The sequence below is a fragment of the Mytilus edulis genome, chromosome 11 (genome assembly GCF_963676685.1).
Source record: "Mytilus edulis chromosome 11, xbMytEdul2.2, whole genome shotgun sequence".
Lineage (NCBI taxonomy): Eukaryota > Metazoa > Mollusca > Bivalvia > Mytilida > Mytilidae > Mytilus > Mytilus edulis.
The window spans coordinates 58,713,517-58,727,763 of NC_092354.1; the positions used below are offsets into that span (position 1 = coordinate 58,713,517).

General features: G+C 32.7%; 1 protein-coding gene across 1 annotated transcript; it reads left to right on the forward strand.

The window, feature by feature from the left end:
* The first annotated feature begins 3,947 nt into the window (after positions 1–3,947).
* LOC139494906 (microfibril-associated glycoprotein 4-like) lies at positions 3,948–13,338 on the forward strand. The gene is made up of 8 exons (XM_071283044.1): positions 3,948–4,037; positions 5,828–5,910; positions 6,926–6,997; positions 7,518–7,650; positions 8,515–8,645; positions 9,299–9,395; positions 10,679–10,843; positions 13,039–13,338. The coding sequence occupies exons 1-8, from the start codon at positions 3,977–3,979 to the stop codon at positions 13,287–13,289; spliced, it is 993 nt and encodes a 330-aa protein (XP_071139145.1). The 5' UTR covers positions 3,948–3,976; the 3' UTR covers positions 13,290–13,338.
* Positions 13,339–14,247: the final 909 nt, after the last annotated feature.

Genomic DNA, 14,247 nt, shown 5'->3' on the forward strand with positions numbered 1-14,247 from the left:
TCAGGTGCTCCGGAAGGGTAAGCAGATCCTGCTCCACATGCGGCACCCGTCGTGTTGCTTATGTGATAACAAATCCGGTAAATAGTCTAATTCGGTAGGTCACATTCAGGAAAGGGAAGGGGATTGTAGTTACGACGTAAGGAACATATCCGATATCACTTGTGATACGGTTATTCCATAACGGTCAACCAACTCGTGATGGCGTCCGTAAAATTTACGAAGGGATGATTTCAACTTCACCATTTGGAACTCTTGGTTTAATAGCTTCCTTGTGAGCAGCAACCCTCTATCAAGAAAATCATGATAGGAAATGCAAGCACGGGACTATCGTATCAATTGGGAGATATATACCCCGTATGCAGGTGCTGCTGGAATGTTGCTACTTAGAAATGGAAAGTTCACAATTGGAAAGCTGAAATCATCTCTTTTGTCTTAAAGTTTTGTTTTCAACCGACCCTCATTGTCAATTTCTAGATGTAAGTCAAGATATGAGGCCGACTTAACTGTATCTGTAGTATCCTTTATCTCTAGCTCGATTGGATAGATGCGTTCCACATAGTCACCAAATTTTGAATTATTTAGTGAAAGAACATCATCTATATAGCGAAAAGTAGAGTTAAAGGATAGTGCTAACTTCTTATCTTTCTTCCTGACTAATAACTGTCATATTCCTGACTTGTTTATCTTTTCTGTGCTACGTATAGACCATGGTTGGTTAGGGTTGTCTGTTGAAGATAAAAATGCAGGTATGGCTTCCTTAAATTTTGAATTCTTTATTTTTGTAAACCATTTTTTTATATTCTTTATACATTTTACCCTTTATTCTATATACTTTCTATATTAACATCGCATTTTTCTCATTTTGTCTTTTCTTTTTTTTAATTAATTTCATGTTTGTTTAGAATTGGTCTATTATTCTCTATTCTGTAAACCCCACCCAGACTCTAATAAATACACAGTCAAATACCCTCTTTACCAAAATCTTTTCCAACTTCCTACCAAGCTTTATTTCTGAATCTTTCTAATTGAAAGATTTTTTTATTAGTTCGTGTCCTGCATTTGTATGTACTATTTGATGATGGACATGCAATAAAGAACAATACAAGCATCATAGTTTACGTCGATAATACAATTTGATAAGCCGTATTGAATCTTTTATTTAGAATGAGTTATTTAGAACATAGACAGATTCTTATGTTATAAATAGATTAAACGTTAGTTTTCCTGTTTGAATGGTTTTACACTAGTCATTTTGGGGCCCTGTATAGCTTGCGCTTCGGTGTGAGCCAAGTCTCCGTGTTTTTTTTTTACCTGTAATTGTTTATTGTTTACTCATTGTAACTTGAATGGAGAGTTGTCGCATTAGCACTCATACCACATCTTATTATCAATCAAATGTGTCGCTGAATGTTTATCACAAGACGGAAACTATGATTAGTTGGTATATAGACGAGCCAATCAGTTTATGTCTTGTGGCGCAGTTATCGTCAGATTGCAAGTGTGTGACTGTATACTTAATTGTTACATTTAAGATGTTACTTATGCTGCTTACCCTTCCGGAGCACCTGAGATCCCCCTTAGTTTTTGGTGGGGTTCGTGTTGCTTAGTCCTTAGTTTTCTATGTTGTGTCTTCTGTACTATTATTTGTCTGTTTGTCTTTTTATTTTTAGCCATGGTGTTGTCAGTTTATTTTCTATCTATGAGTTTGACTCTCCCTCTGATATCTTTCGTCCCTCTTTATTCGCTGGTACAGAGTTGTCTAAAGTTAATATTTTCAACCGACTTGACAGGTCTACCAAAAAAGTAATTTATCTAACAATATAAAGATTTATATCCATTACAGAAATACTAATGACGTTATTTCAAAATGCTTTATTACAGAAGTTAATGATAAAATGTTTGTTAATGAGGAAGCTAATTAAAAGCACGGAGTGATTAGTTGTAGAACACTCACTAGAGGCCGAGATGACACGACTATTGACGGACGTTGTTTTAACGTTAAGGAAAACAAATTCCTAGTAGGAACCTTCAAATGTTGGAGAAGGTACAGAACCACTACTACTGGTCCGATCAGATAGAAAATACAAGGAAGTAGTACATGTACATATTAAAAAAAAAATAGTTCTTACGCATAGCTTCAGCTTATTCCATAAGTAAATGTTTGTAAAGTAGGTATCATATGAAAACTTTAAGACTTGGGATCACTGTATGACCATTATTGAATAATAAAGAAAATATTAATTGGGGAGTAAATTTGCCCTGTTGTTCAGATCGGAAGTACCTGTTTTAGTTCTACCAAGCGTCCGTGAACCTATGTGCTGTAATGTGCAATTAAAGGTATGTTGATTTGGTTAGCCCACTTCAGTATTAGGTATAATGTTGACATTGAAGGACGCCTCCGGGTGCGGGAATTTCTCGCTACATTGAAGACCTGTTGGTGACCTTCTGCTGTTGTTTTTTTCTATGGTCGGGTTGTTGTCTCTTTGGCACATTCCCCATTTCCATTCTCAATTTTATTAAACTTTAGTTGAACTTAAGACAAAGCAGCATTTATGCATGAAATTTTAGAAATTAACAGAAAGCATCGGGGTTATGAGTTAGTGGTCTTATTCAAGAAGGCCTTATGCTGGGATGCGGAAATGATATGAGTGACTACTATTTGACTCGCCATAGAACTTACAAGGCACGGTCTGATGGCAGAAGAATTTATGTGTAGAATTTACAACACACCTCCATCACATTATTTGCTGTTGGTTTCTGTCGGTACGGAAATACACCGCTTTAATTATAACGGGAATATGTTTTTTTTTATATTACAGAAATGAGCCCATAAGTAACCCATTTATTAATCTATAATTTATTTTCAAAATGTTCGTAAATTTTACAGGAATATTCAAATTGTTCAGTGAATTGTCATTGGTTTTTCTAGACGGTTTCGAATGGTTGGATCTTTATAATGTTTAAACTGCGTGTGTTTACTTAAATGTTTCAAACTTTCATTTCTTACGATATAGATGCTCAAATGTTTGTATGTCATACATATAGTATGGCACACTTTGGTTAAAGTAACTAGATTCATAAGGTGTTCAAAAAATGTCAAAAGAAACGAAGAGAACAAGCCATCTTTTTTTATTCATTTTGACAACAAACACAGGTAATTCCTTTCACTTTGACAGTTTTCAGTATTATTCTTCCAGTGTTATGGTTAAGTAGTTAAATTGTTAAAATAAAATATGCAATTCATATTTCATCGTTTTCGATTTTTGTAATAGGCCGAATATCTTTCGTCTATCTATGTTCGGATCCAGGATTTAATAAAGGGGTAGTAGGCTGGCACGCCAATGTTTTGAGTGATACTTGTAAACAAATTATGTTTTTATCAAATAAGAAGTTACAGAGTGGGACTCCCTGCTCACCTTTAATCCGCCTCTGCTATATAACATTGACTTAATTGGCATTGTATATTGCTCAACGTGAAGTGTTCCTTATATAATAATTATTTAAGTCGTAAGTGTATGAGTAATATTTTAAAAATCATATCCGCTTTACATAACCAAACCTGATAATTAAAAACACATAAATTGTCGTACGAGCTTGGCATCAAAGCATTTCAAAATTTTATTCATTTATAAACAGTTGTCCAGGAGAACCATGTCATCGTCCGCATTTGTTTTATATGTAAGTTTTTTTCAGATGTAAAAAAATGAAAGTAAATGTGTCATGTGTTGAGCATCAAATGTTGAATCCATTTTTCTCAGTTTTTAATTTATGTTTTGTTTTGTTGCTTTGTTTGGCTTGACTTTATAATATTCGCTTACTTCTACACCATTTCAGTGGTCTGTTGTGGCGAATTGCCTTATTGGCAATTATTCCACATTTTATTTTTATAGTTTGTTGGCTCAATATAATCGAAGATAGTACTGTATGTATAGATAAGAAATGTTAACGTCGTTATAAATCTTGTTGTTAAGACATAATGTCATTGAACTGTATAGTTTTGACTTGTTTTATATTTGGATTTTGCATTCATGTGCACCGTAAGTCACTTAATTTTAGTACAATATAATGAATTTCTATATCGATTTTGATTTTAGCCATACAAGGTAATACTGTTGTAGAATATATACAAATATTGGGTTTTATTATTCATCAGAATAAAACATTTTGCAAATCAAATCAAATCAAACGCAATATCACGAAATACCATATTTCAACACATACTATTGATCAAGATTGCTACAAAAAATATTAAAAAGCTTAAAGTGCACTGTTACTTGAACAGATATATTCCATAGGGAATATGTACGCCGCATAGCCGAAGGCAGAAGTAGGTCTTGTAACAGCTAAGCTCTGTCCGAAAAATGAAAGGGAATGATTTAATATTTGGTCTCCAACTTTTAATGATGTGTTGTAGCGAGTCCGCAATTTTGACATCTGTTATCTATCCACTTCCTGTTTGCCGATAGTTTGAAATTTCCAAACACTCATTTTACAAAGGATTTTTCGTCAAAATTTTTTAGTATCAGTGAAAGGAAATTATCAGTTATACATGTTATACTCCAGCATACATGTAACCTCAATCAATTGCATGCATCGACTCAGTTCTAGACCCGGTATTGGTTTTGATATCTGGTTATGCACATTCTGATGCTTCTGAGATATTTGGTTGCGGTATTATGTTTTCCATTCTTAAGTTTTTTCTGTATATTGTATTGTTTTACATTATTTAGACCTCTATGAATGGCCATTGATAATAAAATAGCATTAAATTGAAAAAAAGGTGTTGTTTCTATATATTTATAAATACATTTGTTTTATTAAAGTTACAAAAATGCTTGTACGATACTTTAAACAATCACTATATTAAAGGAAGAGAAGAAGGAAAAGGGGGGGGGGGGAGTACGTGCACACTTTTGGATAGCTTTTGAGTATGCTAAATAAATTATTAATTCATTTTCAGAAATCATTTGATACAAAGGTAGCTTTAATATATCTTCATAATTCAAAAGTTACACCTAAAAGAAGGGACCACTTTGTTTGCAAGCATACTATTTTCAAGATGATCACATGCCGGTACTACTATAGTGGTCACCTTTTGCAAACAGTTAAGTCACAAATACTTGTCTCCGAAGAAATGTCCCAAATGAAATGCCAAAATGAAAAGCACAAATACACCAAACGAATGGACAACAACTGTCGTCTATTCCTGACTAGGTACAGGCATTTTCTTATGTAGAAAATAATGAATTGAACCTGGTTTTATATATAGCGCTAAACCTCTCACTTGTATGACAGTCACATCAAATTCCATTATATCGACAACGATGCGTGAACAAAACAAAGAGACACAATAGGTAAAAATGGCAAAATGGCAAAATAGGGATACAGCAGTCAACACCGTGTCAATGTATAGACCTCTGTCCCAGGTTAGGGGAGGGTTGGGATCCCGCTAACATATTTAACTCCGCCACATTTTTTTATGTACATGTACCTGTCCCAAATCAGGAGCATGTAATTCAGTTGTTTTCGTTTGTTAATGTGTTACATATATGGTTTTCGTTCATTTTTTTGTATATAAATTAGGCCGTTAGTTTTCTCGTTTGAATTGTTTTACATTGTCATTTCGGAGCCTTTTATAGCTGATTGTGCGGTATGGACTTTGCTCATTTGTTAAAGGCCGTACGGTGACCTACAGTTGTCAATTTTTGTGTCATTTTAATCTCTTGTGGAGAGTTGTCTCATTGGCAATCATACCACATCTTCTTTTTTTATAATTGCCAATGATAAAATAAATGCGTGATTTGCAGTTATTTTTTCATTATTTCAGAATGTGGACAGACTTGTTTGTCATGTACCGGAGTAGAAAGTCGATCCGATTGCCAACACGTAACAACTTGTACAAACGATGAGGTATGGATCATTTTGTCAATGACAAAAATTTTTTTTTTTATAGGAAATACAATTTCGAATATCAGAGTAGTCCACATTATCAAAATCGAATATTATGAAAATATGTGTCTTTAATTGAGAATCTGCTCGATCCATAAGAGTGCTGAAGTATATAATTTAAAAAAAAGATAAAAGATTCGAATTTATCATATGTTTAGTAGTAAATACAGTAGTTTTGCATATTTGATAAATAGCCTGCTGTTTAATCCATATCGCGCAACTTTGATGCGCATCCTTTATCGCATACCCTTTATCACACCCCTACTTTTTTTTTTTTTTTTTGCTTAAGAAACATTTTCCTCAAAATAGGTCAATTTTTTGAATGACGTCATTGTTTGGTATATGACGTCACGAACGTCAAGTTTTCATATTGCATGTGACGTCACGAACGTCAAGTTTTCATATTTTTTGGCACACTGAATGCAACTATAAAAAATACAAAACACACAAATAAATACAATAATAAACAAAATATTTTTAAAACAACAGCACGCAAATTGTAAGGTAACCCAAGAGCTTCCGTTTAAGGCCTTCGAAACAAGACAAAAGTAGAACTGAAAGTAACCCAGTACTATGGATCAGAAAACAGTTCATATATTATACTCTTCCGAATCACATGCCGTATCACCCTCGACCAATATCACCCCTCGGGTCTAAAAGCCCTTGGGCTGATATTGCTGTCTCGGGATGATACGACATATGATACGGATTTTCCCATGTTTTATTCTCTATGTTATGTACTTTGTATGGCCGTAGACCTATATTTGTACATTTCTTTAAAGAAAATTCTATCTTTATAGTTGACTTTCAACTGGATATCAAAACAAACACAAAGAGATGTGGTATGAGTGTCAATAGAATGAATAGGTACAAGAGTTTAAATGAAGTGGATATTAGCAATAATAATTTAACCACAGTAAAGCCGTCAACAATGAGAAAATCCATACTGCATTGTCTGCTTTTCTTTTATTTACAGGTATGTTTTGTCCAGAAGCACACCACCGAATCTGGTTCAGTTTTGTACGATTTAGGATGTGCATATGAGCAGGTATTTATAAAATATAAAACGTATATAAAATAATCTGTACAGATGTTCACTTCATTCTCAGATTAGTATATTTCATTGCAATTTTTATCAACCCTTCTTGCAAGAAGGTCATTGTTCACTTACTTGTATGCGTAATTGTGTGATGTTTCGGATTTTGATGAGTTTGATGAACATTGAACACACCTACAACGCTTTGAACTACATCTAGCTATCTAAACTATTATACGAAGCTTTGATACTTACAGAGATACAGGCAATTAAGATAAAATTGTCAAATTATCTATAAATGTATTGACTGAACTTAACAAACATCGAAAAATATGAGTAGTATAAAAGCTACAAAAATATTTCGATATTGAGATGCAGTTTACCACTTCTATATTCATACAGAATTTCATCAAAATCGAAAATATCGTCCAATTACGTGTATCTTTCCTTAGTTCATTTTGGACTCTTAACGTCAACAGACATTTTATTATTTCAATCCATGGATGCTTTTTTAACATCCACCTTTTTCCAGTTTTGCAGACACAGCGTTGGAGGGATATTTGGACGTCGAAGTGAAGGACATCACGTGTCATGTGAATCATGTTGTAACAATACAAGGACTTGTAATATTGATTTGAAATGTGAAAGCGATCATCATGTTATAGGTAAAAATCATATAACTTTGAGTACTCAGACTTATACAAATTATCTAATTTAAATAGTGGTTTTTCGTTCATCAAAAGTTTGACTACGATTATCGTACTCAGACAGAAAATCATCCAATAAAGATACTAGATTTGCTCAAAATACTATAACATCATATATAGTTCAATGAATAAAAAATATCTTAGATTTTAAAAGTAGCCCTGTATTTTTTGGATCTGTCAACATTGTAATACCAATTTTAAAAGAGAAAAGATAAAAAAGGGAATAGAGGCATAGTTCAATGAAATTCAAAAAAATCAGGCGGTCACTCACACATCCGAGACAAACCAGACTGAAGTCCTTAAACTAAGCAAAATGATATTTTAAGCGAAAGATACGTTGAAAGTGTTTTTTAATTATGAACTTATACGTTCTACTGATAGTGCTGTCATTTGAACCTCTTTTAAGTGAAGCTATATAGTTTAATTGATAGTACGTTTGTGTATTAAATTATCCATACAATACAAACATTTCTTAAATTGTCTACTTATAAATTTGAACAATTATAATATAACTAAATTTTTAAACTCTCTCAGACAAAGATGACTTTCGTTGGATTTGTTTGTTCGAAAAGATATTTGGTCATATAACACAACTCGTTCCGGTCTTATTCATCCTTGTCTTTCAAATAGCTGGCTTTGAGCGTTCCTGATGAATGTAAAACAAGAAAAGCGCTTCGGTTGCATAAGATTTGTAAAGTATCTTTTTTTTAATACATGTACAACTTTTAACGTATACTAATTATTTACATAAAAATTAATAAAAAAAAAAGATTATTCAACTTAATTTTGGGTGATTTTGTACATTTCTACCGGTTTAAACAGGGTCCACGTTGCCACGTGAATGTTCTGATATACAAGGACAGCATCCTGATGGTGTGTATAAGATATACCCAGATGGAATATCATCAGTTCCTGTGTTTTGTGATATGCATACCGAAAATGAAAAATGGACGGTAAATATATACTCAATAATGAAAACAAACTCAGACTATAATAAAATGACAATGAATATTTCTACAAATGAATCTTGTAAATACCTATTAAGAATGTTTGCTACTCTGTTTCAAAATAACAAGCTTTTAAAATACTGTTATAAATTGATAGTATATACATAAAGGAACTAAAAGAGCAGAAAGAAATGTAGGTCCACGTGCTTGTTTTTAAGATATAAGCCATTAACAATTTGGCAGGAAATAATTCTTTCTAGACTTTTCGTACATTTGCACCCTTTTTCTTAAAAGAAATATGAAAAAATAACTAAAATTTTAAACCCTATGTAATACAATTATGAAAAGAAAAGAAGGGGTTAATGGGGAAAGTATCAATGGCACTACATGGATAAAACCAGAGGATTCCAAATATCTGGCAAAAATTAAAACAAACCAAGAAAAGCGAACATCTGTAAGTGTGACAATTATTTATCTAAGTTCAATTTAACCAATGCAATTTCAGAAATCCATATTCTTGTTTCATCTTAATTTATCTTGAAGAAGATCCGATATAACTTGTATCACATAACCTGAAATAATTCATAGGACCTATAATTACTACAATTTTGTATGTACTACCACTAACAATAATCATTCTTTTACTTTATAATTATTAGGTTATACAAAGACGTTTAAACGGATCAGTGAACTTTGAACAGAATTGGAAAACGTACAAAGAGGGCTTCGGTTATCCGAACGGTGAATATTGGTTAGGTAGGTTTTGAACGAATAATATTGGTTTGATAGAATTAGTATGTACTTCTTTCCTTGTGCGACATATTCAGTTATCGTGTGTTGTAGATTTCATCTCCTTTTCACAAGGGAAAGGTCTATAATGTAAGCCAAGCTAGCAATGATTGATATAACATCGAATACAATCAACCATGTAACACAATTTTGATTTTGAAAGACGTCTACCACGATGCATATGGTTGACGGTCGGACGTAATTATTGGCAGTAACGTTGCAGGATCTGATTACCCGTCCAGAATACTTGAGATCACCCCGGTTTTTTTTTGTGGGCTAAGTGTTGCTCAATCTAATTTGAACATTTTAAGAGTATTGCATTAGCATAGAAATAACAGTATTGTATTCAAAGAGTTCCCCCCGTTAATTTTGGATTTGACAGTTGCAAATATTCGTTTTATGGCTCCGCTGCGCGCCTCGTGTAAAATTGCTAGTTGGCGATGAATAAATCTTCAAATACATCACTGTTATTTCTTCAGTTTTAGACTTATGCTAATATGCACAGTGCCTTTGTTTAGCCGACAAATCGACAGGATATCACATACTTCTACTACATTAGTCAATTTGGGAATCATGGGAAACAATACGAAGATATGACAAAATGTATCCAAGTATATAATACTTATGGAAAGATGTTATTTTTTATGTTTTTCTTTTCTTTAACCTTTATAAGTTTTGATTAAAAGAAGCGATTCCATTTAAGAAATATGTCATGTACCTGGGACTAATATACATGTCCACGCATATACCAGGAAAAAAATATTGTCAAAGCCCACACAATAATATGGAAGCGTATCAGCGCCAAACACTTTTTTTTTATATTTCTTCCTATAATATCATTATATATATAACGCAAACCTTTTGTAAAAAGGTTTGAAACGTTATTAATGTAAAAGCAGATCCTATACGAAAATATTTCTGAAAATTTACTGTATGTCGTTTGACTTCAAAGAAACTACTGAACAAATTGTGAACAATTTCATTTTTAGTTTTTGATTTGTTACAAAACTTTTAAATCACAGACTCAACCTTTACAGTTGACGAAACCGACGATGACGACACCGAATATGTCTCGTCTTCACAAATTTTGTAAACCTTTAATAAAATATTGATTGCCTGAATGATGACTGATAAACACGTCGTTTGACACAGTGAAAACGTTTCTTTTTGAATAAATCAATTTTCATAAATGTTCACGTATGCTACCCATTATTTGCAATTATTCCATATGTCATTGATATTTTTTTCAGGAAATGATATTATTCATGAGATAACCGTTCATAACCGCCACGAATTGAGAATTGATATGGAAGACTTTGAAGGTCACACCAGATACGCTGAATATTCATTATTCAGTGTTGGCGATGAGACAAGTGAATATGAGATGACAGTGCTTGGATACAGTGGTGATGCAGGTATATACATAACACCAACAAATCTTATTTATGATTTAAAATGAATGACATTTTTTACATATAAAGACTTTTGCAACCAGTTTGTAATTAACAGTGACATAACATACAAAGCTTTCTTTTTACTGCATTACTGCAAAGAAATAACATCAATTATTGTAAGGAATGTACTTTAGGGCGACCATGTGTGGTAATCTGGTCTTTGAACTTTCAAACTTGAACAAATTATAAACATCTGAATATTGAACAGGTAAAATTCGCTAGACGTTATCTATGGACAATTTTTATTGATTGATTATTGCTTGTTTAAGTCAACTGGCATTTTTTTCATGCATAATCAAGACGAGAAATTATTAACAATACTACAATAATCTTGGTCTCCACAAGGTTTGATTATAAGAATGAATAGATGGAAATTTAAACTGTAACTGGGAACTAAAGTAGGTACGTCGGATAGGGAGAGAACAAATTCTTTGGTCATGGACGAACACAGCAAAAAGTTGTAACACCGATTCTTTGACGTTCAGAAAGCATAGCACTTTCTCTTCGCGAAGCATCGGATTTAACCGGATGTGAATGCAAATTCTTACATCCCGCATAGTCATACGGACGCACCACTTTAACAAGGTTTAACTGTTGACCAGAAGAAGTCAAATGTAATTTGCAGTCACCCTTTAGGTTTAAACACATTATGCCTTGCATACGAATTTCAATACTGTATACATTTATTTGTGTAATTTTGCACTGCTGATGTACATAAACATTGTGTTGTTATTGCGCAGACTTGTAGGAACGAAATACAATACAGAATGAGCTAAATGAATAAAGCGCATGCATTTTCACTGTCAGAGCGTAGACCATAATCTTCAATTCCATTTAAATAACTCTTTGGGTACTTTCTTCATGTCCTATTATAATACAAGCAGGTAGGACCAAGTCCCTGAACTTACCTTACATGAGGTTCATGTCTTTCATTTGACTAAACTTTTATAAAGTATCACATGTGTATGTAAGTTTATATTATATATTTAGGTTTTCATCTCACAGTAGTTATTTTCTAAACATATCAACACAAATTAGTCTCTTACATACTAAAAGAATTTGAGAAATTTGTTTGTGGAACACGTAAAGTAAGATAAAAATGCATATCAACTTTCTGGTCCTTGGAATAATCTCCGTATTTAAAATGTAGTATTGATGGAAGACATTTGAATATTGTCTTTGTCGGTCTTTATATCATTTCAAAGTTTAAAACATGACTAAACATGTTATGCCATCTAGGTATAACACGTATGGTCCTACATCATATCGACATTTATAATTTGGCGTTGACCAAGTAAATAGTGTTGGATAACATGTTATAAACTTATCTTTAAGCTTGCTTTGATTTCTTTTAGATCGGTAATTTGTGTCTTTTCTTATTTGTGATTTTTTTATGTCCCAACTACGGGCATTATGATTTTCAGTTTGTGCGTCCATTCGTTCGTAAGGGTGTGGTCCGCCTCAGATTAAAAATTTTGGTCACAGTAGTTTTTGATGAAGTTGAAGTCCAATCAAAATGAAGCTTAGTACACATGTTTCCTATAAAAAAGATCTTTCTAAATCGAATGATAAATCAGTGTTTCGACCCTCCTCCCTCCATTTCACAGTCCGCTTAACATAGAAAATGATACTGTCCCGCTTCAGGTAAATTATTTTGGTCAAGGTAGTGTTTGGTGAAGTTTAAGTCCAATCAACTTGAAACTTAGTACACATGTTCTCTACTTTTAATAGTAATGTTAGTGCGAGTATGGGATGTGTGTAATCTACCCATAGACATAGTTGGCCGTAGTCATACATCCTTTATGAAACTTTGGTATATTCACAAATTATCTTTAACTTCATAATTGATTGGAATTACGACTTTTTGATTTGACTATCCAGTGCAATATTTGTATGTCCACGGACAAGAGCCTGTGGTAAAAATATTGTCATATGTTGGTGTTTGCAATCATTGTTTATTGTGGTATTTCGATCAGCCTGTTCTGTTTGACTAATTTCACATTTTCATTCGGCTATTTTATTTATTTACTATATACAGTATTATAACTTCATTGTGACTGGAATTGATTTTAACATAAGGTATTTTGTCTCATTGGAAACAAATTCAGATTTGATTGTTTTTATTATAATCAATCAATTATAAATTCTAATTTTAGGAGACTCGTTGTCACACCATGATGCTATGCTGTTTACTACGTTTGATCGAGACAACGACAAGAGTTCTAGTGCTAACTGTGCTAAGATATACCACGGAGGCTGGTGGTACTTAAATTGTCATCATGCTAACTTGAATGGTCGTTATCTCTCTGGAACCAGTCCATACGGAGAGGGGATAAATTGGGAAACATGGCATGGCTTCTATTACTCTCTTAAATCAGTGAAAATGATGATAAGAAAACTACATTAAAGATTTATGCATTCATATTTCGTCTGTTCAATAAATCTCTTATTGTGTTTGTCATTTGTCTATTATGGTCCTCAAGATGTCCTTTGGTTTTATTGGGTACTTCGTACTATTTCCTAACAAATACAAATAAGTCATAAAAGATATATGGAATTAAACCAAAATGTAATGCGTTTATCAATGCATAACTGTATTTTTTGTCGACTGTTTACACAATAAATGTTAATTTATAATCAATAAATATATATAGAAATCACATTGAAAAGAAACAAAAATGTAAAACTCTTATCACATCTATAATCGGTAATCTACGTCTACAGTGTAGTAAAGTGGATGATTAACAGACGCTCTAAATCAATGAGATGATATTGTCCAGTCAATGGTGCAGTTGGTTCCACATGCGTATTCTAATGTGCTCTTGTAAATTGTTGGACGAAATGTAAAGATTGAGACAATCCGTTAGAAGCAGTATATTGTTTTGGGAGTTTTGTTGCATCATATTCCTTGCAAAATCATGAAATATTCATCATCTGAACTTTGCAGAACAACAAGATCTTGTTCAATAATGTTGGGACCTATAGTTGTTATATTCTATTTTCTATGTTTTTTGGTCTCTGTTAGAGAGTTGTCTTATTGGCAATCATACAACTTCTTTTTTTAAAACAACGATATAATATTTATTTCCTGTTTACTTGATAACAGAGAAAAATAGAATAAAAAGTTCAAATGTTGAACTTCACTTGAATATTTATCCGAAATAGTTTCGGAAAGGCAGTAATTGCTTTTTCTATCAAACTTATTTAGAATTTTATTTCCTTCGAGTGAATTTCTACAATATATTTTGAGAAATCTTGATTATTAATGAAACATATCACAATCATGACGATTTAAAATTTAGAATTTACCAATTAAATAAAATGTATCCGGAATTCTGAATTTGAGCATATAACATGTGATGCAT

What these genes read in the sequence shown, in the direction of transcription:
- LOC139494906 (XM_071283044.1), top strand. Translation starts at nt 3,977, where the DNA reads ATGTCATTGAACTGTATAGTTTTGACTTGTTTTATATTTGGATTTTGC. An exon ending in CAACTTGTACAAACGATGAG is followed by an intron (nt 5,911 to 6,925) that starts GTATGGATCATT and finishes TTTTATTTACAG; the next exon opens with GTATGTTTTGTCCAGAAGCA. An exon ending in AAGCGATCATCATGTTATAG is followed by an intron (nt 7,651 to 8,514) that starts GTAAAAATCATA and finishes CGGTTTAAACAG; the next exon opens with GGTCCACGTTGCCACGTGAA.